Source organism: Aquarana catesbeiana, linkage group LG12, assembly GCF_042186555.1.
Source record: "Aquarana catesbeiana isolate 2022-GZ linkage group LG12, ASM4218655v1, whole genome shotgun sequence".
In the NCBI taxonomy this organism is placed as follows: domain Eukaryota; kingdom Metazoa; phylum Chordata; class Amphibia; order Anura; family Ranidae; genus Aquarana; species Aquarana catesbeiana.
The window spans coordinates 12,582,490-12,608,189 of NC_133335.1; the positions used below are offsets into that span (position 1 = coordinate 12,582,490).

Sequence of the window (25,700 nt, forward strand, 5' to 3'; positions counted from 1 at the left end):
GAGACCTTCCCCTTATAACGGTGGTCAAGGAGGGTTGCCAACCAGTAATCATCCTTCTCCTTTATGACACGTATTCTTGGGTCCTTTCGCAGGCTTTGAAGAATGAGGTTGCCCATGCGCCTCAAATTTGCTGTGTCTTGAGAAGCAGACTCCTCGGGGTCACTCAGGATGACAGCATCTGGAACTTCTTCCTCCCAGCCACGTACTACTCCCAAGGGTCCTGGGGTTGGAATGCCACAAATTGACGCATATCTTCCTCTTCTTTGAAGCCTATGAAAGTTCCAGAATCCACCTCCTCATCCTCCTCCCCTCTCTCCTCCTGTGTGTTCTGTGACATAGGAATGATGGTGTCTGGATAAAGTGGGCCTTGAGAGGAAAGGAAGTCCTCCTCTTCCTCCTAGTGCTCTGCCTCCAATGCCCTGTCCATAATGCCACGCAGAGTCTGCTCCAGCAGGAACACAACAGGGATTGTGTCACTGATGCATGCACTGTCACTGCTTACCATCCTTGTGGCCTCCTCAAATAATGACAATACAGTGCATGGATCCTTAAAGATCAGCCTTTGGCGTGGGGAAAAAAAGCAGAGGCGGCCTGGGCCTGTCATCGTGCCATATTGACACAGGTACTCGTTGATGGCCCTCTGCTACATGTATAGCCACTGCAGCATTCCCAAAGTTGAGTTCCACCTGGTGGGCATGTCACAAATCAAGCGGTTTACGGGCAGGTGGAAGTCCCACTGAATTTCAGCCTACCGAGCGCTGGCTGTGTATGACCGCCTGAAATGGCTACAGACTCTTCTTGTCTGCTTTAGTACATCTTGAAACCCTGGGTACATACTTAGGAAACCTGCACCACCAGGCATGGCACATGTGTCAACTTTCCCTGTCTAAGGGCGGACAGGAGGTTTGAGCCATTATTGGACACCACCATTCCAGGCTCCAGTTGGCGTGGTGTGAACCACCTCTGGGCCTGTTCCTGCAGAGCTGCAAGAATCTCTGCTCCGATATGGTTCCTGTCCCCTAAACACACCAGCTGAATCACTGCATGGCACCTTTTAGCCTGACTCCGGGAATAGCCCTTTGAATGCTTAGGGGGTGCCTGATGTTCATAGGACAATTCTGCAGAGGAGGGCATGGAGGTGGCGGAGGAGGAGGAGTGGGTAGAGCTCACAGGTCTGGCTTCATCACCACCAGCTGTATGGGGACGTTGGGGCACAACAAGCTGCAGCACCAAGCCCTGTCCTGCATCCATTCAAGTTGCAAGCAGCATTACCCAGTGTGCTGTGAACGAAATATATCGTCCCTGCTCATGCTTGCTGGACCACATGTCAGCAGTAAGGTGGATTTTACGGCTGACTGCCTTGACCAACAATGCCAGAACATTCCCTTTCATGTGATGGTAGAGAGATAGAACGGCATTACGTGAAAAGTAGTAGTGACTGGGAACCTGCCATTGTGGTACAGCACATTGTGTGAATTCACCAAAGGGGGCAGAATCCACCAGGCTGAAAGGCAAAAGTTGGAGAGCCAACAGCTTTGACAAGCTTGCATTCAGACGCTGGGCATGTGGGTGGCAGGGACTGTATTTTTTTTTTTTCGTTGCAGCAGATGGGGCAGAGAAATTTGCCAGCTACAGTCTACAGCTGGTGGTATGCTGCTGGCAGATGTGCTGCTAGGACCTGGGACACCCTGTGCTATACCAATATCCCTGTCAGTGGAGGCTGCTGAGAGGTAATGACTCAGTATCGCAGGGGCAAACTGAAGTGGTTAAGGAGGAGGGACAGATTTTTGCCCCTTTTGTGTGGCTCTTAGGTGCTCTTGCCAACGGGCAGTGGTTGAACCTTCAAATGCCTTGTTAAGCATGTAGTACCCAAATGGTTTGTGTTTTTGCCACGATTGATGTGTCTGAGACACAGTTTGCAGATAGCAACAGTGCGATCTGCTGCAGATGTGCTGAAAAAGGCCCAGACAGTTGAGCTTTGGGGAGTGGGCCGGGAAATAACGGCTGCAGAATGTGATGGAATAGGGTGGATGCTCTCTACTCTTTCTTGACGATGGCCTCCTTTGGGTTGTTCCCGCCTCACCTTCAGTTTCCTCCTCTGCTCTATCTGGCACCCAAGTTGCATCAGTGACCTCATCATCATCATCATCTCCATCTCCTCCATCTTCATCATTAACATTGGAGACAACTTGGCAATACGCTGCGGCTTGGGGAACATGAATGCCAATTTGTCTACCAGTGATCCTCCCTCTCTCTAGGCTCATGTTCCTGTCATCCTCAAACTCAGAACCAACATCTGAATCCAGTAATGGCTGGGTATCATCAAGGAGCAAGTGGCTGATGCTGTGGTCAAATAACTCAGCGGAACTGGCACATACCCTCTGTTACCAACAGGACTTCCTTAGACTACCCATGCTCTCCATACTGTCTCCCCGGTCACTTTCCTGGCTGCGGGTTTGCAGCCTCAGCTCCCGTGGGATGTTTGTTTCTCTATGGCGCCATTGGAACTAAGGGGCCAAGCCCAACCCCTGAAAAACAACCTCACATCATAATCCTCCCTCCACCAAATGATTTGGACCAAGTGCACAAAGCAAGGTCCATAAAAACAAGGATGAGCCAGTTTAGGGTGGAGGAACTTGACTGACCTGACCTCAACCCGATAGAACACCTTTGGGATTAATTCGAGCGGAGACTGCGAGCCAGGCCTTCTTGTCCAACATCAGTGCCTGACCTCGCAAATGCGCTTCTGGAAGAATGGTCAAACATTCCCATAGACACACTCCTAAACTTTGTGGACAGCCTTTCCAGAAGAGTTGAAGCTGTTATAGCTGTAGGGTAGGGGGCAAAAAATGATAAGTGCTCTTTGTATTTATTTCTTATTCCATTAGGAACCTAAGAGGGTGGGGTATAAAACCAAAGAACACAACAGTCTAGATTGCTCTAGGTTCAGATTCAGAGATATTCAAAAGGATACCGACATCCCTTGCCTTAGGGATTTAATGAGAGGGGAAACTAACTGCTCCAGCTGACCGTGGGGATGAAGCTTAGAACACACACATAGGCCGCGTCCCCTGAGCATGTTATCTGTCTAGAGTGCACCTTTAAATGACACCGAAATGTAGCACAAAACATGACTTAATACAAATTCTGTGCCCTTCCTGTGCTTCTTTCACCTCCGCCATTAATTACAGGTACTGCTGGGAACGATTCAGCCCTGTAAACAGATGCTTACAAAGTTCAGCACACTTTTAAAAGACCAGAAGGACATAGCAGAGGTCAGCAAGCCAAGCCTACTGAAATCTGGAAGGTTTCGGAAAAGAAAACAACAAATTAATGGAAATGTGCCCTGGGGACATGTTGGATCCGGTAATTAACAAAGACTTAGAGGATTATCTAACGCCGTCGGTTTTACAAGCATGGGATTTAGCGGTGAATAATAAAGGACCATGTTGGTGTGTTATCACATCGGCAAAATGTTCTAAAACTAACGTTTATTGAAATGTGGCTAATGAGCAGTGAATTATATGTATGCGCTATTTACGTATTGCAAAGTATATGTACAATTTATTTTTAGTTTTGTAAACACCTGGGAAGGATTAAACACTTGACAGTTTAATTTTTTGCTGTCTTGGTTCACAGGGACACAACAGGAAATGAAAGGAAATCCAGCAAGGTGAGGAGAATTATCCACTAAGTCAGCCAGGCTGGTGACCTGATTATTTTTTTTTTCTGCTGAAGTCAAGCAATACATCCTTCCACCCCCGACCTGTGATGACAGTAAAGGAGTAAAAGCTGATATGGTCTTCTCTCTTCTCGCTTCTCTTCTCAACATGGTCTTTGCAGCACATGGCTCAGACTACTGAATTCACTATCCACCAATCTGGGTGCTGATATATGGGAGACCACAAGAGACTGATATCAAAACAAATTCAAGTAATTATATATATATAGATGCATTAAAAATAGATAGATAGATAGATAGATAGATAGATAGATAGATAGATAGATAGTCAGGACCTGAATAACCTGCTGGTGGCACCGTGCTTCCGAGAGCAGAATGTTGTAGTTCCAGTGTCCACCGTCCACCAGTGGCCAGCAGATCCCAGTAATCAGTTTCCACCTGATGATGGCTGCTGGGAGGGTATTTAGGCCCTCCCCTACTAGTACCTTTTGCTCAAGTGTTTTGCTGCTGCTAGATTCTGTTTGTCATTGATCATAATCTTGCTCCTACCCTGTACCCTGCTGCTGCCTTGTACCTGCTCCCCCTTGTTCCTGATCCCAGCTTTGGTTCCCCATCTTCCCATCTATTGTATTGTTAGTTAGGCTTTCTGTATGTTAGGTAAATTAGTGAGGTACTCTGTCTCTGGGGTTTTGGTTCACTTATATTTTATGGTTGCTGTGCGCTGGATGGATTTTAGTTTACTGTAAATAAATCTCACTTAAAGTATACACAATCTGGACCCAGTTTTCTGAGTGTAGCTACGCAGATTTGGCCATCCCTGCTGCTGTTTCCTGACAGAAAGATAGATAGATGGGGAGATAGATAGATAGATAGATAGATAGATAGATAGATAGATAGATAGATAGATAGATAGATAGATAGATAGATAGATAGATAGATAGATAGATAGAACACTACCTACATTTTCATCCTATACATTTACAAGAATGCTCTGTAAACCCAAGATGGAGGAAAAATGCACCCATGATGCATTTGGGGAAACAAATTGCATACTAGATGGCCTAGATGTTTAGATAGATAGATAGATAGATAGATAGATAGATAGATAGATAGATAGATAGATAGATAGATAGATAGATAGATAGATAGTACCTACATGGACCTATTTTCACATGGTTATCCTGTATGATTACATCTTATTAAATCCTATACAAATGCACTGTAATCACCCCCAAGACACATGAAAATGCTTCCACGAAGCATCTGGGAAAGCAAAATGCATGCTCGAGGCTTAACTACTTTCACCATTTCCACCAAGGACCACTTTGGAAATACGCTGATACAGGCAGTGGCAGCAGCTGTAATGTGTTCTCATGCTTTTTTTAAAATGGAATATCCAAAGCAAAGGTTTTAAATTAGATATTACACGAATGGCCATCCTGTGTAAATGCTGCTGACATAGCCTGCTTGTAGAGAACCAGTAAGGTAGAAACTTGGATATCTCTTTGTTGCAAGACCAGGGGCTGTAGTGCTCATCTGCGCTACAGTATTTAAGATTGATCTCCTGAAAAAAAGTTGAAATGCACATATGGATGCTACAAAAATAAAGCACCACTCCGGGTCGTCCCAAACACACTACCCAATCCAAGAAGTCTTACAGAGGAGACTTCAATAGAACAAGTGGATGGCCACACTGAGGAGTCTTCAATAGAACAAGTGGATGGCCATACACTGAAGTAGGGAAACCCCAAAATACTTTATTGTAGCAAAATCACGATAAAAGCATCACAGCACCAGGATCCAAGGAGAAATCTCAATACGTTTCACGCTCAAAGGCGCTTTTACTTGAGTAAGTGCCTTTGAGCATGAAGCGCATTCTCTAGCGGAAACACAGACATCGTGAATACCTGATCGGGGTTCTAAACATTCCCAACTCCATCCAAAGCTAAATGCAAACTTTTTAGATACACTGTACAGTGAGGGAAAAAAGTATTTGATCCCCTGCTGATTTTGTACGTTTACCCACTGACAAAGAAATAATCAGTCTATAATTTTAATGGTCGGTTTATTTTAACAGTGAGAGACAGAATAACAACAAAAATATCCAGAAAAATGCATTTTAAAAAAGTTATAAATAGATTTGCATTCTAATGAGCGAAATAAGTATTTGATCCCCTATCAATCAGGAAGATTTCGGGCTCCCAGGTGTCTTCTTTATAGGTTATTAGCTGAGATTAGGAACACTCTCTTAAAGGGAGTGCTCCTTATCTCAGCTTGTTACCTGTATAAAAAACACCTATCCACAGAAGCAATTGATCAATCAGATTCCAATCTCTCCACCATGGCCAAGACCAAAGAGCTGTCCAAGGTTGTCATGGATTGTAGACCTACACAAGGCTGGAATGGGCTACAAGACCAGCTTGGTGGAAGGGTGACAACAGTTGGTGCGATTATTCGCAAATGGAAGAAACCCAAAATAACTGTCAATCTCCCTCGGTCTGGGGCTCCATGCAAGATCTCATCTCGTGGAGTTTCAATGATCATGAGAATGGTGAGGAATCAGCCCAGAACTACACAGGAGAATCTTGGCAATGATCTCAAGGCAGCTGGGACCCTAGTTACAATGAAAACAATTGATAACACACTACACCGTGAAGAACTGAAATCCTGCAGCACCTGTTAAAGAAAGCACATCTACAGGCCAGTCGGAAGTTTGCTAATGAACATCTGAAAGATTCAGAGGAGAACTGGGTGAAAGTGTTGTGGTCAGATGAGACCAAAATCAAGCTCTTCGGCAGCAACTCAACTTGTCATGTTTGGAGGAGGAGGAATGCTGCCTTTGACCCCAAGAACATCATCCCCACCGTTAAACATGGAGGTGGAAACATTATGCTTTGGGGGTATTTTTCTGCTAAGCGGACAGGACAACTTCACTGCATCAAAGGAATGATGGACGGGGCCATGTACCATCAAATCTTGGGTGAGAACCTCTTTCCCTCAGCCAGGGCATTGAAAATGGGTCGTGAATGGGTATTCCAGCATAACAATGACCCAAAATACACGACCATGGCAACAAAGGAGTGGCTCAAGAAGAAGCACATTAAGTTCCTGGAGTGGCCTAGACCTTAATCCCATAGAAAATATGTGGAGGGAGCTGAGGGTTCGAGTTATCAAATGTCAGCCTCGAAACCTTAATGACTTGGAGAGGATCTGCAAAGAGGAGTGGGACAAAATCCCTCCTGAGATGTGTGCAAACCTGGTGGCCAACTACAAGAAACGTCTGACCTCTGTAATTGCCAAGAAGGGTTTTGCCACCAAGTACTAAGTCATGTTTTACGAAGGGGTCACATACTTATTTCATTCATTAAAATGCAAATCAATGTATAACTTTTTTTCTGGATTTTTTGTTGTTGTTATTCTGTCTCTCACTGTTAAAATAAACCCACCATTAAAAATTATAGACTGATCATTTCTTTGTCAGTGGGAAAACGTACAAAATTGGCAGGGGATTAAATATTTTTTTTTCCCTCACTGTAATTGCAATTGCATTTGGTCATATTAACAGATCCCAAATGCCCTGCTTTCTTATAGAACTTGAGCTCTCCTTTGAGGTCTTCATCATGTTATATGCATATTACCATGCTAGAACAGGGAGGTTGGGTTGAGTAAGCTAGGTGAGTGAGCTAGGTGTGACTTCCACTTTTGTTCTGAGATGCTGAAGAAATTAAAAATTAGGGATAAGTAACCCGTAGAGTTGACAAGATTCAAATTTATTGTTTTCTTTGGGTTAACCTTTCTCTTTACAGCATTTTCCCAAAACACCAACCTTGGGGACTGTCTGAGGAAGAGGTCATTTGTGGCTTTGAAACTTTGCTGTTTGTTAGTGACTATAAAGTTTCCTGCATTTTTGTTTGAACATGGTGTGTTGACGATATCTTGGATTGGGATTCTTGTTTTGGTGGCACCATTTCACCCAAGCACTCTTTTATAATCGGTTCTAATTGCTGTAAAAAGGGTGATGGCCTTTTTATATTTATGAACCTAGGGGTCATGTTTCCAGACCAGCCCAATTCAAACATCTTACACTCATCGAGCAGTTTGTTAAGGACACCTATTTATTTATGCAATTATCTAATCAGCCAATCATGTGCATCAGCGCAGTGCATGAAATCATGCAGATATACAGTAGGTTAAGAGCTTCAGTTAATGTTCTCATAGTTACATAGTAGGTGAGGTTGAAAAAAGACACAAGTCCATCAAGTCCAACCTATGTGTGTAATTATGTGTCAGTATTACATTATATGTCCCTGTATGTTGCGGTCATTCAGGTGCTTATCTAATAGTTTCTTGAAGCTATCTATGCTCCCCACTGAGACCACCGCCTGTGGAAGGGAATTCCACATCCTTGCCGCTCTTACAGTAAAGAACCCTCTACGTAGTTTAAGGTTAAACCTCTTTTCTTCTAATTTTAATGAGCGGTCACGAGTCTTGTTACACTCTCTTCTGCGAAAAAGTTTTATCCCTATTATGGGGTCACCAGTACTGTATTTGTATATTGAAATCATCATTGAAATCTCATCAAACACCTGAATGGGGAAAATGTGATTTTAGTGCTTTTGACTGTAAAGATGATTGTTGTTGCCAGTCAACAGTCTATATAGCAGCATTTCTCAACCTTTTTAACCCCAAAGGAAGCCCTAAAATAATTTTTAGGTCTTGGGGAACCCCTTATAAATCCAATTTGTTGTGGTCCATTTGGAAACATGCCTCTTATATTACATAGTTACATAGTAGGTGAGGTCAGAAAAAGACACAAGTCCATCAAGTCCAACCTATGTGTGTGATTACAGTGCTGAGGATAGAAATGTCTTGATGAGACTGGTTGGAGGTGCAAGAAAGCCTACGGAACTCACATACCCACTTATTACAACTGTGGTGAGCAGATAAACAACATCTAAGGATGCACACCTTGCTGGGCTTTGAGGTAGATGGAATACAACAACAGTAGACCACAGTGATGGGAGTAAGTCACACATGTGCAAGTCACAAGCAAGTCTCAAGTCTTAACCTTCAAGTCACAAGCAAGTCCCAAGTTACTGTGGCGAAAAGCAAGCAAGTCAAGTCGAGTCCCTGCTAGAAGTCAAGCAAGTCAAGTCCAAGTCATTTATTTTGGTCAAGTCACAAATTAAGTCAAAATACTGATATACCCCGAAGCCGGGACTCGGGGGAGCTTTCTTTTGTGGGGGGGGGGTGGCTTTTGCCTAGGCCAAGACACAGAACTGGTGGTGCCAAGTCATTGCAAGTCATTGCAAGTCAAATAGCCCAAGTCAAAGTCAAGTCGCAAGTCATTAGTGACAAGTCAAAGTCAAGTCGAGTCATTTATTTAATTTTGTCAAGCAAGTCGCAAGTCCTCAAACAGGTGACTCGAGTCTGACTCGAGTCAAGTCATGTGACTCGAGTCCCCCACCTCTGGTAGACCATATTGGGTTCCACTCTTGTGTCAGCCATGAGCGGAAAGCTTAGGCTGTATTGAGCATTAAAACTGGAGAGGAAAAGACTGGAAAAATGTAGCATGGTCCTATAAACCTCGATACTGATGAGGAACACAGATGGAAGGCCAGTCACTGAATCCAAAAGAACACCTTTGGGATTGGGGAATAGGAGATGCGCAGCATGAACGCGCAGCAGACAAATCTGTAGAAATTGTGTGATGTGGACATGGACCAGAATCTCAAAGAAATATTTGCAGAATGTGGAATCCATGCCATGAAGAACTGAGGCCGTCTTGGGAGCAAAGGTAGGCCCTTCCCAATATTAATGTAGTAATGGTTCAGTGTGCATACTGTATATTGGAAGGACACTGCTGTGTGTTAAGTACAATACGCAACCCCTCTTGATAAAAACAGTAACACATTTATTTGATAAAACCAAATCTCCAACATAATATACTCATGAAAGTGACAGCGGTTTTGTGACATTTTATTTTTCCACGTGGTTTTCAAATTCGTGTGGTCTGCAGGTTTATGTAGAGTTAACATCTTAAAGTCAGCTTTTTAATATTCCTTTTTTTTTTTTTTCCTCCCTTTATTGTGCATGAAAATACCTTGAGGATTAAGGTACTTATCTCACAGTAAGTGGCATTTGCTTGTCACCTATCAGGAGGAGTTTGCAAAGCCCGAGGTTCTTAACGATCCAAGTTATAAATATCTCAAATAAAGCAACAGAGCGTGTTTTGAAAAAACCCAAAGGTCAAGGCGTCGATCACGTATTAACCTTTATTAGATATGATTGTGACACCAAGAGGTAATCATAGCTCATAGATCTCTCCTTTTTTTTTTTCTTTTTAATCTAGACTACAAATATACTCACTAATGTGAACTAATGCATCTCTACAACTAGAACATTTTTTTTTTTTTTACTCTGTACATCTCAATGGTAATTAATGCAGTCTTAATTGTCTTAAGGCATCAAATGATAAAATATGTGCAATAGATAAATAAGATATAAATTAAAAAATACCTTCTCGGACTAATAAAGTGATTCTGTATATATATATATATATATATATATATATATATATATATATATATATATGCTATATTTATAGAAAAAATCCCCAAATTTTCTATTAAAGTGCATATGATCAGTCATGCTAAAATTAAGAAGTGAGATTCAGCCATCCTGCAGGGCAAGGCTGTTTTACCGAGCTTAGCAAGATGGATGGCTTAGATGTCGGTTAAGCAATTTTTTTTTTTTTTTTGCCATTGTAATGATCTATTTTTGTTTTATCGTTAGAACATGCTGCTTATGATTTCCTTGCAGAAACTTTTTTGGACAATCCCACGAGTGTAAAATGCCTACAGGAGGTAGAGTTTAAAGAAGAAGGATCACCTCGTGAAACCGGGGATGGTACCCCATGCCTGTAAATTAGAAGCACCTATGAGTGTAAAAATGATCTTTGAGTTAGGTACCTTATTCTTGCAATACTAAATGCTGAGATATTTGTCTGGTTGGTGATCTTTTGATTGGCCCTCTTATGTGGACTTGACTGGTGGACTAAAGTAGCACATGTGCTATGAAGACTTTCAGTTGAAAGAAATTGACTAGGTCATCCCCTAAATAGTCCAATTTTCACCTAGGCAATATTGAAGATTGATTGGGCTCGCTTTTGTTAAGGGTTTTAGTTTGCCCCAAACCCAGTCTGACCATAGGACAAACCGGGCATTTGCCTGGTGGGTCGGGGCCAAATGCAGGGCCGCCTTTGGGGTGGCCAACCACATGTAGGGGGCTCGGGTGTCACGAGCAGTGTTGACAATGATTCTTCTGTGGCTCTGCTGCTGCAGTCCCACCTTCTGCCCACCGCTTCCAGCATTAGTGGTTGGTTGCTAGGGCCGCCTGGCAACCAACCCCATGGTAGGTCCGCCCCCCAGCATTTAGTGGAGAGAAAGTTAACCAAAATTCCTCCTCCAGATCTGGCTGCTGCACTGTGTTCCCATGTCCACCAAATCCCACCCATTGAGTCGCGCCCACTGGGCCCCTACTCCCAGCCTCCCATCCTGCCCTCGGTAAGGTAATTCAACATAGGGGATACTGATGGGAGACCTCTATTGATGGAGACACTGATGAAGTGACCTCGAATGAGGGGGACATTGATGGAGGGACCTTTAATGAGGGGGACACTGATGGAGGGACCTCGAATGAGGGGACACTGATGGAGGCACCTTTAATGAGGGGGACACTGATGGAGGGACCTCTAATGAGGTGGTCACTGATGGAGGGACCTTTAATAAGGGGGACACTGATGGAGGGACCTCTAATGAGGTGGACACCGATGGAGGGACCTTTAATAAGGGGGACACTGATGGAGGGACCTCGAATGAGGGGGACACTGATGGAGGGACCTTTAATGAGGGGGACACTGATGTAGGGAACTCGAATGAGGGGGCACTGATAGAGGGACCTTTAATGAGGGGGACACTGATGGAGGGACCTATAATGAGGTGGACCACAGAGCTACTGGGTCCCTACTCCCAGCCTCCCATCCTGCCCTCGGTAAGGCAATTCAACATAGGGGATACTGGTGGGAGACCTCTACTGATGGGGACACTGATGGAGTGACCTCAAATGAGGGGGACATTGATGGAGGGACCTTTATTAAGGAGGACACTGATGGAGGGACCTCGAATGAGGGGGCACTGATGGAGGGACCTTTAATAAAGGGGGACACTGATGGAGGGACCTCTAATGAGGTCCACACTGATGGAGGGACCTTTAATGAGGGGGGCATTGATGGAGGGACCTTTAATGAAGGGGACACTGATGGAGGAAACTCGAATGAGGGGGCACTGATAGAGGGACCTTTAATTAGGGGGACACTGGTGAAGGGACCTCTAATGAGGTCCACACTGATGGAGGGACCTCTGACGAGGGGACACTGATGGAGGCACCTTTAATGAGGGGGTCACTGATGGAGGGACCTTTAATGAGGGGGACACTGATGGAGGGAACTCGAATGAGGGGGCACTGATAGGGGGACCTTTAATGAGGGGGGGCACTGATGGAGGGACCTATAATGAGGTGGACACTGATGGAGGGACCTATAATGAGGTGGACACTGATAGACGGACCTTTAATGAGGGGAACACTGATGGACGGACCTATAATGAGGTGGACACTTCCCTGGAAAAATTTGCTGCTCATTCTAAAATGCCCGGGCCTATTTTTTGTCAACAGCAACCTGTATCAATTTTCTGGTGTCTGCAGGCAAGCTCCTCACTAGCTACTTTTTACTCCTTGCATAGGTGCCCTTTGATACTGGTGTGTCCTCTCCTAACCATATATTTGCAAATCTGTGTATTGGAGATAGATCTATTATTGAACAGATTTTAAATTCGGGCTCGTTTGCTAACTAGCATAACTAAGTGATGAAGTGAAAATTGTCTTTCTCCTTTTAATTCCTTTCATCCACTTGTTTCATACTCGAGAGCCAACAGTATTTTGGAAGCCCACTAAGACTTTTGAAGGACTTGAAAAATAGGAGTAACAGTTAAAGCTTTCAATGAAATATAAGAGCAACGAAGGATAAAAATACACTTTGGGGTTGATTTACTACCACTGGAGAGTGCAAGATCCGGTGCAACTCTGCATAGAAACCAATCAGCTTTCAGGTTTCTTTGTCAAAGCTTAATTGAACAAGCTGAAGTTGGAAGTCGATTGGCTACCATGCACAGCTGCACCAGATTTTGCATTCCGGCTATAGTAAATCAAAACCTTGGTGGGCCCCAATGGCCAGCTATTACCTTGTAACAGGAGCAGGGACATCATTACTGGGCTGTACATAGCCTGTGCAGAGAGCAGAGCTGTGGGAGGAGCTCAGCAGGCAAAGAACTACAGATGGGGCCGAGACGAGACCAGTCATCATGTACATAGCATAGGTGTGCGCAGCCTATGGCATTAGGTTGTGCACCCCACAGCACAAACACACACGTTTGTATATCAGCAGAGCAAAGATTGGTGTCAGTAGGGCAGTGGATGGTGTCAGTAGCTTTTTTTTATTTTTATCATTTATTATAGTTTTTTTAGAATTGTTTTTTTTTTTAATTATTTTTTTTTTCATTTCTTTTATTTTTCTATTTTTAAGGAGCCCCGTTATGGGACGTTGGTGCAATATCAAGGATCTAAACAGACCCTTAATGTCTCACTTTTGAGACAGAGAAAGAAACTAAGGACAGAGATTCCCTGGTCCCTTTCTCTGCAGCCTGCAGTAAACATAGTTTACTATGCTTCAATGAAGAATGAAGACAGGAGCGATCAGTACAGATCACCCACTGTGTTCATTCAGAAAAGGAAGGGGCCAGTTAATTAAATATTTACCAGCCCTTTCCCCGCTCCTGAGAGGAGAGGAGGGAAGGTGGCAGCACTGCAGGGGGGAGACAGAAAGCAGGGGGAATCGGTACAGCAAGGGGGAATTAGGGTGTGCCCAGGCACACCCAGCACACACTGTGCGCACGCCTATGGTACATAGAGAAAGGGCAGCAGTGACCGGTCTTTATTACAGGAAACTCCTAAAGAGAGGGAAAATGCCGGTGTACCGCCGCTCAAATTAAAAATAAATACTCAAAGGGCGTCAAATTTAAAATACGGATATACATGTTTCTTAAACTTGGAATTCAGCTTAAAACTTTTTAAAGTAATAATTTTGAAGAAATAATATTTAAAGGAGTTTTCAAGGATAAAATCTACCTTACCACATACTTAGCACTTAATAATGGGAGTATAACAAAAGTTCTGCTTTTTGGCATTGGCCATTAGTCTCCATGTCCCCATACACAGGTATATCTAATAATGTCTGCCAATTGGACTTCAAATGACTTTTAAGATCGAAATAATTATAAATGGGACAGTGAGAGCTGGTCCTTTGTACAGTTACATGCATAGACAAAAATATAAGAATAACAAACATCTCATTGATCTCCCTGAACATAAACATTTTAAAGGTTGAGCATCTGTCATTGAGAGACATCTTCGTACACTGTCCTCCTCTATTGATCAAACATAAATTTCCTTCTACTTATATTGACCTATAAGGCGCTCTCATAACAGCTGTGTACGGGCATTTTAAGTCCATCAGAAAAATAACGCAATCCTATCTGTAACAGGCTGCAAAATAATGTTTCACCTGCAGGGGCACTGTAGCTTAATCTGAATTAGGGTTCCTGGTGCGATGGTGGAGGTATAAGGTGATGCTACTACGTGGAATGGTCAGAAATGAAAAAAAAAAAAAAACTCGAATTGAAGGGACTTGAGACTGAAGGGGTTTCAGTGGCATAAAAGGCGTAATATTTCCTATACAAATTATACATATCAGTAGTAGTTATCTGCAAAGGTCATGTAATGCTAACTTATAAGCAGTCAAAAGAATGTATAAATAAACTCAAAGTGGAAGTCAAATAATTTTTTATTATTTTTGTATATAGTTGGGAAGTATTAGAACCTCTGTCAGTTTTTACAGCTGTCTTTGTTCCCATCTGAATGATTCTAACCCCTCTTCCCCCCTCACCCCACTTTTTTGCCCTGATGTTTTGTGTCACCTAAGATGGGAAGTAAAGTGTTCAGGATCTGGACCTGAGCTTGGCACCTCTGCTGTATCTGGCAGTAAAACTTCTCGCTGAGCCACCTGAGATGCTGGATGGCTCCCTGCATGATTGCTTAGACAACTTTGCCTTATGTCTTGTTTCTCATGAACCTTGAACTCTTTGCTCCTCCCATGAACTTCTTAATTTAGGCCATGTCTCTGCACTCTGCCTTCCAGATTTTTGTGCTCTCTCCAGCCAATATCTCGCTCTTGTCACTCCTGCTTCCAACCACTCGTTACCGACCTTTGGCTTGTTTATTGACTATGCTTCTGCTCGATTCCTACCTGCAATCACTCATTACCAGCCTTTGGCTTGTTCCTCGACTACGCTTCTTCTTGATACCAATCTGCAACCACTCTTTACCAACCTTTGGATTGTTTCTTGACTACGCTCCTGCTTGATCCCTACCTGCAACCACTTGTTACCAACCTTTGGCTTGTTCCCTGACTACACTTCTGCTTGATCCCTACCTGCAACCATTTGTTACTGGCCTTTGGCTTGTTCCTCAACTACACTTCTGCCTGATCCCAACCTGCAATCACTTGTTACTGACCTTTGGCTTGTTTACTGACTATGCTTTTGCTTGATTCCTACATGCTATATCTGCTACTAGACTACAGCTTGCTCACCTCCTGGTGAGATGATCCCGAGGACTGGGACCTGGACAAAAAAAACTATCTCCACCATTAGGAGCTCTGGTGAACACAGGTTAGTGATTACACCCGCACCTCCAGTGAGCCTCTGTCATCCGCCAGGGTGACTTGCTTGTTTACTTATCCATCTGGTTGGTGGGACCCACTCTACTGCTATCTGCTGATCTCTGAGCCTGACTCCAGACCAGTAACATTTCTCCAACATACGAACAGCTATATTAATATTTCGTTTTTTTAGCAGAGTGGTGAAATTTTAGAAACTTTGTGAGTTCTTCATGTCTTTATGTACCTGCACTGAAGAGATTTTTCTTTCTTTTCTAATGGGGGGGGGGGGGGGGTAAGGAGTCTGATTTTTTTTTTTTTTTTTTATTGGGTCTGGAAGAATTTAACCCTCCTGCTGTTTTCATTATTTCCTGTGTCCTCCAGTGGTGAGATTTTTGTCTACTTTCTAATAACAAAGTGCAGGGCCCTTTTACTTGGGGGTCTCACCCAGGTGTTGCTGGACAGCACTTCCTGTTCATCATAGTTGTCTACCCTGGGTATTTAGGGCCCCTTAGAGGTGTGTGAGAGTCAGTTGTTGGATGGGAAACTCTGGAAGGAGAAGTTAGTTGTGGCTGAAGTAAAATAGAGATAGATTTGGGCGTTGCAAGAAATTAGAGGTTGTTGGCCTGCTATGGAAACTCCACTACAAATGTGGAAATTAGTGGGTCTCCCATCTCTTAATCTGCTGGTAAGTAGTCTGGGGACTCTGCCCAGGCATCATATATGGACTATAGTTAGGTTGTCTGGAGCTACCTGGGTGCAGGAGTGGCCTGTCATGTTAAAGGTACGCCCCAATCTTGGAATAGCGTCTAAAACTATGAGAAGTGAGCCCTGCAGGCTAGAGTTCCAGCCTCTGGCTTCTCAATTTTGTAAATTAGCCCTGTAGAATGGTGAGAGTCATACCTGGTGGCTGGAGAGTTCTCTTATATCTTGTGCTGGTGGCACATGACTGACTAAAAAAGGTGTCAACAGAACACAACACGAGGAAAAGTCTCTCCAATGGAGACAACTACAAAGAGACAGAGATCATAACCCTATTCCATCCATGAATGAAATTTAAAAAATAAATATTTGGCCTAAATTCTTCTTTAGTTGGCCATTTATCCTGGACATTGCTAGGAAAAGTAACATTGTGATTCCATTAGAGCAGTAGACCAGTGAAACCACACTGTAGAGCTAACCATGAATTCCAGGATTATATCGTTTCTGCTCATAGATTTTAGATGTGGTTGAAAATTATCTTAAAGTTGCTAGTCAACGTGGCAGAACCTGGTCATCATCTTCAGGGGTTTCACTCATAGTTTTGCATGTTTGGGGTCAACATAGCCAGAGTCTCTCTATAAAGAATAATGGAACATCAAAGTGTGGGGCCTAAGAGCAATGGTTGGATGGCCCTCATTCGCAAATTTTATCAGGATGGTATACTTCCCCTTTACCTCATGACCAATGACAAAAGATTACATCAAGACTCAAATTAGATCATCCATTTAGTAACGACGATTGCGAAACTCAAAAGGTATCAGGATCATTACAACCAACCAACATAGCGTATTGTTTTACATTAGAAATTGTATCAAGCTTTTGCTTTTTTTTTATGTATTTTTTTGGCAGCAAAAGGCCAACTGTTGATTGAAGTCCACAACACAAAGGTGACTAAATGGACCAAGTCCTTCTCAAACTATGTCAATCCATGGTCCTTTGCTTCGCCAAATAGATTCCACTTAAATTAAATCAGAAAAGCTTTTAGCAGTAACATTAGCATATAGAGTCACTGTCTGATGGATTCCAAATATAGCTTAAGACACACAAAATATTTATTTTCTTTGAAATGTCACTGAAATTTGGCGACAGCATAATCCAAGTTCCAACACGAAATGCCGGTTAAGAGACACCAATCCATCAATGACAAAAAATGATCTTCGGGTTACAAAGGTGAAAGATTGTCTGATGTCCTACACCGAGGCATCTTCACAGAGGGAACACCAGAAAACCAGAGAATGTAGAATATTGCCATCCGCCAACCAAGTTGCCTTTCTCAAGTTTTAAGTACACTTTGTCCTCTTTATCCAAATACAGAAGGACTCCATTGGTCGCTGCCTCTCGGGTTACGTCTTTATCGCCGGCAAAGGCCGAAATTACTGGTTTCCCGTTCAGCATCAAATTAACCTAGTGGATAGAAACGGACTAGGTAGTTATTTCTAAAGACATCAGGGGTTCATATTCAGTAAAACTAGTATTTATAAATACACAGAAATTATTGATGAAATGAGTAATTAAACAAAAATCTAACTTTTAGGAAAAAAGTTGCCTAAAAGCTATTTTCATGTCCATAAAGTGTATCTAAATACAAGAACTAACATGTAATATAATGCAGCTTCCCAGTCCTTAGATGTGGTGCATTCGTTTTCCTTTTTTAGGCTTTTTTTAAAGCGAAACTTTATCCTCCACATAACATCCCCTACCCTCCCACCCCCCTTTTTTTTTTAAGCCTTACCTACCTGGTGGTGAGCTCTGCTAACCCACCCAGCGGATCCAGCACTGCCCAGCTGAGAGCATCTTCTCTTCATCAAAGTAAAGGGAATAAAGGGGGCTGAATACAAATGCACGCCACGCTTTTCATACATTTATTTGTAAAAAATACCATTTATGATTTTCCTTCCACTTCACAATTATGTGTCACTTTGTGTTGGTCTATCACATAAAATTCCAATAAAATACATTTACGTTTTTTGGTTGTAACATGACAAAATGTGGAAAATTTCAAGGGTTATAAATACTTTTTCAAGGCACTGTAAATAACGATCAAATAGGAAAACCCATGCATACAAGGTTAGCGCTACCCCCAGAGCAGCTGATGTGATTCACAGGTTCTTCCACACACAGTGCAGAGGCAGCCAGGCACACAGCAATGGTCCATTCACTCCGGCTCATTGAACAGTCCACGGGTTTGTCTTCTTTGTAGTTTATTTGCTGGTAGAAACTTGGGAGGGGATTATGGGTGAAATGAGCTACTCCAAAACTATTGACAAGTAGCATTTCTAAGTCAATCTTCCCAAAATTGGAAGTACAACTCTTTCTCCTCCTCCCTTCCTCCTCAGTCAGATTTTTCACTTTATTTTTTTATTGGGGAGGGGGGGAGTGGGTACCTGATTTTGACAGGTACCCGCTCCCCCACTTCCAGTTGGATCACTGCAGTGATCCGAGCAGAAGTTCCACCCCCCCCTCTTTTCCGGCAGCCTTCAGGAACATGTCACAGGTCCAAGAAAGCTGCAGGACCATACATGCACAGTGAGCAGACGGCAGTGAAGCCGCAAACAGTAACAGCCAGCTGCCCACAGTTACTATGCTGGCGCCTTGGGTCGAAGCCCAGTGAAGAAAAGGCTCAGGTGAGGACATCGCTGGATCGTTGGACAGGTAAGCCTATTATTTAAAGTCAGCAGCTACAGTTGTTATAGCTGCCGACTTTAAATTTTTCAAAAAATTACTAAACAACCACTTTAAGTGAATGTGATTATTGAACAGTCTATTCCATCACAGCTGGGGACCATGAGGTAGGATGCAGACCAGGTATAGCTAGTCAAGTTCTCGGCTGAGGACCATGAAGTAGCTTGAAGGTGCAGCACAGAAAGGAGGCTCTACTCACAGAGTCCTGGTATAGGACCAGTCCATAGGTGCAGCCCTCTGTAGAGCAATCCGGCATCCAGTCCCGGGGCTCCAGAGGCAAGCAGCCCCTGTCCTCCTCAGTTCAGCGATCCATCCCCTCAGGGGCAGAAGCAAAAATCTCTTCAGGGCTCCACAGTCACCAACTGGGCACAACTTCCCAGGGATTGGATGGGTTCTGCTCAATATATTCCAGACCATCATTTAAATTCTCCCTCCCTAAACTCTAGAAACTTCTTCTAGAGGCAAGGGGAAGCAATCAAACTCCCAGCCTGTGCAGAACTTTAAAAGAGCACATAGGAGGGCGTACACGTCTAGTGCATTATCAAAGGTTTATTATATAAAAAAAAAACCACGGCCAAATGGATACGCACAAAATCAAATGCATACGGGTGTTGTATGACATAAAATCTCAATCCAGTGCAGGAATAGCGTGGCCAAACACACTGCAACTTTGCAGGGGCTACTGACATGTTTCGGGGGACACATCCCCTTCTTCAGAGCTCCTGTGAGCTCCTCTCTCAAGAAGGAGAATGATCTCCTCGGGGCTCCAGACTATTTAACAGCATGCCAGCCACCAACTGGGCACACCTCCCCAGGGATTGGCTAGGTCCTGCTCAATATTCAGGCCGTTCATTAAGATTCTTCCTCCCTAAACTCTAGAAACCTCTTCTAGAGACAGGGGGAAGCAATCAAACTCCCAGCCTGTGCAGCCCTGAGCAGACAAAAACGAAACAAGCATCGCTTCCCTGCCTACAGCAGGAGCCAACAACTAAATATGTCTAGAAGCCTAACTAGGAGGGTGCTACACAAGGAACACTAACCTATCGTAAATACACTTTTAAAAAAATACAACCTCTAAGTAAAGAACATTTTATATATACAAATTTCAATAAGCGAAACTGAGTGTCGGCTTTGGCAACATTTTGGCAACTTCAAAAGAATGTTTTGCCGAAACCACTGTTCTCATTCCTACCAATAAGATGAGTGAATTCCTAGTCCAGAGAAGGCTAAGCCAAAATGACCACTGGGGACTGTGGTTGATAAAAATGAACATCCTTCGAATCAGCTGGTTGTTATAGCTTCATCACACACTATAATGTTATATCTGTTGAGAGCATTTCGACAGATATAAGTAGATATCATCAATTGATTGCTATTGCCACACCACAGAATATTACGAGTGTTATATCATCATCTCCCTAGAAGCCTTATGACTCTGGACTATAAAATTTGCCTTTGTGGTTCACATTAACTTCATCAGCTCTTCTCAACAACCTCTACATAATTACGGCCCAATAAAGGATGCAGTAACACTCCACATAACCCGTGATATTAATTTCTTTCAATTTGCATAAGGAATATAGAATATAAAAAAGCAGTTAACTGGAGCATCAAATTGATTCAGAACGGATAATTAAAGGGGGTCAGCTGCAAAAGACCTATAGCGCACTATCAATGACCTACATACACGAGAGGAAAAGTTCTCCTTCTGATTCTGTCACAAGAATTCCAGGGGGGACATGGAAATGGAGCTTAGTTTATATGGGGGACTTAAGGTGGGTCAGATACCTACAGGTAGTAACTGAAATTACAAAACATAGGACACCACTGATATCTACTGACACCTTCTGGGCAGCACATGCTACTGGACCGTTCCAACATCAAATTGTAGGTGTACAGTGCCTTAAAAAAGTATTCATACCCCTTGAAATTTTCCAAATTTTGTCACGTTACAACCAAAAACGTAATTGTATTTTATTGGGATTTCATGCGATAGACCAACACAAAGTGGCACATAATTGTGAAGTGGAAGGAAAATGATAAATAGTTTTCCAAATTTTTTTTACAAATAAATATGTGAAAAGTATGGTGTGCATTTGCATTCAGCCCCCTTTACTGTGATACCCCTAACTAAAATCTAATTGAACCAATTGCCTTTAGAAGTCACCTAATTAGTAAATAGAGTCCACCTGTGTGTGATTTAATCTCAGTGTAAATACAGCTGTTCTGTGAAGCCCTCAGAGGTTTGTTGGAGAACCTTGGTGAATGAACAGCATCGTGAAGGCCAAGGAACACACCAGACAGGTCAGGGATAAAGTTGTGGAGAAGTATAAAGCAGGGTTAGGTTATAAGAAAATATCCCAAGCTTTGAACATCTCACGGAGCTCTGTTCAATCCATAATCCAAAAATGGAAAGAGTATGGCACAACTGCAAACCTACCAAGACATGGCCGTCCACCCAAACTGACCGGCCGGGCAAGGAGAGCATTCATCAGAGAAGCAGCCAAGACGTCCATGGTAACTCTGGAGGAGCTGCAGAGATCCACAGCTCAGGTGAAAGATTCTGTCCACAGGACAACTATTAAGCCTAGTACAAACGGTACGTTTCTTGGCCAAACGAGCGTCTAATTTTTGTCAAAAGGGCATGTGCCAGGATCTTGTCTACTAATGTTACACAATTGTTTGTGCCACAAACACGGATGCAGTGACGTATTACAAGCAATTTCAGCTCTTGAGCGCCACCCTTTGGGCCCTTCTGCTAATTTCGTGTTTGGCGAGCATTGACTCCGAGCATGCGTGTTTGTACTTTCGACTTTTGTGTGACGGATTTGTGTACTGACCATACGAAAATCTGACGTCAAAAAAATCTGACGAAAATTTACTAGCCTGTCATCCAACATTTGTTGGCCGAAAGTTGGACAATAATTGTCAAAAGGAGCGTACTAACAGTAAGATTTTAGGACAACAGTCTGTAAATAGACAATCCCCTGCCAACAACCGTACCGTATGTACGAGGCTTTAGTCGTGCACTCCACAAATCTGGCCTTTATGGAAGAGTGGCAAGAAGAAAGCCATTGTTAAAAGAGAGCTAAAAGAAGTCCTGTTTGCAGTTGCATGAAGGTAAAAAAAACACCTTTGGAACCACTTTAAGAAAAAAAAAAAAATCACCAAATCTGAGAACTGGTAAGCAGCAACATATTAAATTCATTCCTTGGTTTTCTAATCAGTTTTAAAAAACATCCTCTTCTTCAAAATGCTATTCACCTGGCTTACTTAGTGATCCGGGGTCTTCAAAACTTCTTAGTCAAAGAATTGGAAGAAACATGGATCATGAACTTTCCAGTAACTCAGGGGAGATTGGTGTGTGAAAGGGGGAGGGGGGCTGATGATTGGGTTCAAGTCAGATAATCAGTATGACAGCCAGCCGACTAGTATTTTCAGAGGGAGATCGGCACAAGGCCTTCATATTTGTCTCAGCAAAAGTTTTCCTTTAAAAGAAATGAGGCAGATTGCTGAATCAATTAGAATAGCTCTGCAGTGGACCACATCAGTTTTAATGAGCACTTTAGGGTTTAAAATACTCATTATGTGTTTGTAAACCGATTTTATGCACTAGGTAATTTGCAAGCTGAAAATTCAAAATTTTTATACAAGAAAGTGTTTTCTTAACCACTCACCTAATTGCAATCCTATATAAACACCTTCAAGTGATACTTCAGCCCAGAGTTTTCTCTTTGTGTTAGTTTTGGATTTTTGCTGTGTCCCTGTTGGGGAGATTTTTTCGGACTTTGTGTCCCAGTGACACCTTCTTTGTCAGGATGCGACAAGGGTCACCAGGACAGGAAGTGAGAAGGCATGTAAATATTTTATTAAATTTCTAAATATTTTATAGTATCTTTTCATGTGACAACACTGAAGAAATGACACTTTGTTACAATGTAGAGTAGTGAGGGTACAGCTTGTAACAGTGTAAATGTGCGGTCCCCTCAAAATAACTCAACACACAGCCATTATCTAAATCGCTGGCAACAAAAGTGAGTATACAAAAAAAATTCCAAATTGGTCCCAAAGTGTCAAAATTTTGTTTGCCCACCATTATTCTCCAGCACTGCTTTAACCCTCTTGGGTATGGAGTTCACCAGAGCTTCACAGATTGCCACTGGAGTCCTCTTCCACTCCTCCATGATGACATCACAAAGCTGAACCTGGTGGATGTTAGAGACCATGCGCTCCTCCACCTTCCATTTGAGGATGCCCCACAGATGCTCAATAGGGTTTAGGTCTGGAGACATGCTTGGCCAGTCCATCACCTTTACCCTCAGCTTCTTTAGCAAGGCAGTGGTCGTCTTGGAGGTGTGTTTGGGGTCGTTATCATGTTGGAATACTGAAGGGAGGGGATCATGCTCTGCTTCAGTATATCACAGTTCATGTTGGCATTCATGGTTCCTCAATGAACTGTAGCCCCCTAGTGCCGGCAGCACTCATGCAGCCCCAGACCATGACACTCCCACCATCATGCTTGACTGTAGACAAGACACACTTGTCTTTGTACTCCTCACCTTGTTGCCGCCACACACACTTGACAACATCTGAACCAAACAATCTGAACCAAGTTTATCTTGGTCTCATCAGACCACAGGACATGGTTCCAGTAATCATTGTCCTTAGTCTGCTTGTCTTCAGCAAACTGTTTGCAGGCTTTCTTGTGCATCATCTTTAGAAGAGGCTTCCTTCTGGGACGACAGCCATGCAGACCAATTTGATGCAGTGTGTGGCGTATGGTCTGAGCACTGACAAGCTGACCCACCACCCTTTCAACCTCTGCAGGAATGCTGGCAGCACTCATATGTCTATTTCCCAAAGACAACCTCTGGATATGACGTTGAGCACGTGCACTCAACTTCTTTGGTAGACCATGGTGAGGCCTGTTCTGAGTGGAACCTGTCCTGTTAAACCGCTGTATGGTCTTGGCCACCATGCTGCAGCTAAGTTTCAGGGTCTTGGCAATATTCTTATAGCCTAGGCCATTTTTATGTAAAGCAACAATTCTTTTTTTCAGATCCTCAGAGAGTTCTTTGCCATGAGGTGCCATGTTGAACTTCCAGTGACCAGTATGAGAGAGTGAGAGCGATAACACCAAATTTAACACACCTGCTCCCCAGGTGATATAGATATAATAAAATATTTACAAAAATGTGAGGGGTGTACTCACTTTTGTGAGATACTGTATATATATAGAATTTGTAAAAAATGTCCTTACTTAATTCAAAAGTAAGAGCTCAATATACTGTAAATATTATAATTCAATAACTGGGAGGAAGTGTTTGTATTGAAGTATCATATATTTTCAGTGCAGGTTCTTTGTTGTATAATTACATATTTACATGCTTAGCTTGGCTAAAAAGGGACACATGTCCATCAAGTCTACAGCGCGCCTCAAAAAATAAATGAATAAAAAAGATTCAGAACAAGGCAACAGCACTTATAGAGCATTACATTTACCTTTAAAGTAGTTGTAAATCTCAGACATGAAATATGAACAAGGTATATCTTTCTACGAGGGTAGGCCAATAAGTTCTTACTCTCACCATGACCTAGATGTGCTAGGGATTTGAAATTTTGCAGACTTATAAGTGGATATCTTAGTAAATATTCATGTAAATTTTTATTTTTGTAGGTCGTGGTGAACAGGGCCATCTTTAATACTGATTGGACCCTGGGCAAACATTTTCTTTGGGCCCCCGCCATACAATTTCGCTCTCCGCCTGCTCTGAGAGCAGCTAGACTCAAAATCAGTTTACTACAGAAGATCAGGCAGTGATTGAGATTAATTGCCAGAGGATGCAGCATATCATTACCGCTCACTGACTGGTTGCTAGAGGTTAGGTTACAGCACATCATTTCTGTTGCTGAGTGGTTGCTAGAAGTTACTGCACATCCTTACCACTCACTGATTGGTTGCTAGACGTTACTGCACATCATTACTGCTAACTGATTGGTTGCTAGAGGTTACAGCACACCATTACGGCTCACTGATTGGTTGCTAGAGGTTACAGCACATCATTACAGCTCACTGATTGGTTGCTAGAGGTTACAGCACATCATTATGACTCAACTGGACACAATTAACCCTTTCATTGCTGGCAGATGAGATCCCAGTTGGAAGTGTATGATTAACCCTTTCAGATCTGTGTTGGAAGTGTATGATTAACCATTTCTTTGCTAGCAGAACCCTAGTGGAAATGCATGATATTTCCAGCAGGGATCTTCTAGCATTGAAAGGACTATCATGTGCTTCCCAAGAGATCTCCACTCAGTAGCCGCCATGGCACATACCTCTGTCCAGCCTGACTAAAGCCGGCCATAGACGGTTCAAATCTCAGCAGGTTCAGCTGGCACTGGCCAAGATTCGAACAATGTATGGGCAGGCTGAATGTCCCCAAGTTGATTGATCAACTTGGGTACCACCAGCCTGCAGGATTTTACATGTGACTGTTACAGCCGCTAGCAATATTCACTGTGTTCTCCTCCCCCCCCCCCCCCGGAAGAAAAGAATGGCTCAGCAGGAGGTATGCCCCCATCAACATTGACTGTGTTGATGGGGAAATCAAGCAAATTTATTTCCTGCAACCCTTCCTGAATCCCGCCCAATCACTACGAGCCTTGCAGCAGGCTCTGCCTCAGGGATGATCAGTACTCCAGTGGGAGCCACCTGATCACTGCTGGGGTAGGGGGGATCTGTCC

General features: G+C 43.1%; 1 protein-coding gene across 2 annotated transcripts in view; it reads right to left on the minus strand.

Annotated features, from left to right (window-relative positions):
* Window positions 1–9,579: 9,579 nt before the first annotated feature.
* CBLN4 (cerebellin 4 precursor) overlaps window positions 9,580–25,700 on the minus strand; it is a 65,433-nt gene continuing 49,312 nt past the window's right edge. Inside the window, exons 3-4 of one of the 2 annotated variants that reach the window (XR_012236830.1) lie at window positions 11,375–17,678; window positions 9,580–11,344 (exon numbers count right to left, since the gene is read on the minus strand). Coding sequence is in view for 1 of the 2 variants with exons in the window: in XM_073607244.1 (XP_073463345.1) it covers window positions 17,481–17,678 (198 nt within the window). In the remaining variant the exon portion in view is untranslated. Of the gene's footprint in view, window positions 17,679–25,700 lie in introns of both variants that reach the window. The other variant, XM_073607244.1, reaches the window with a different exon arrangement.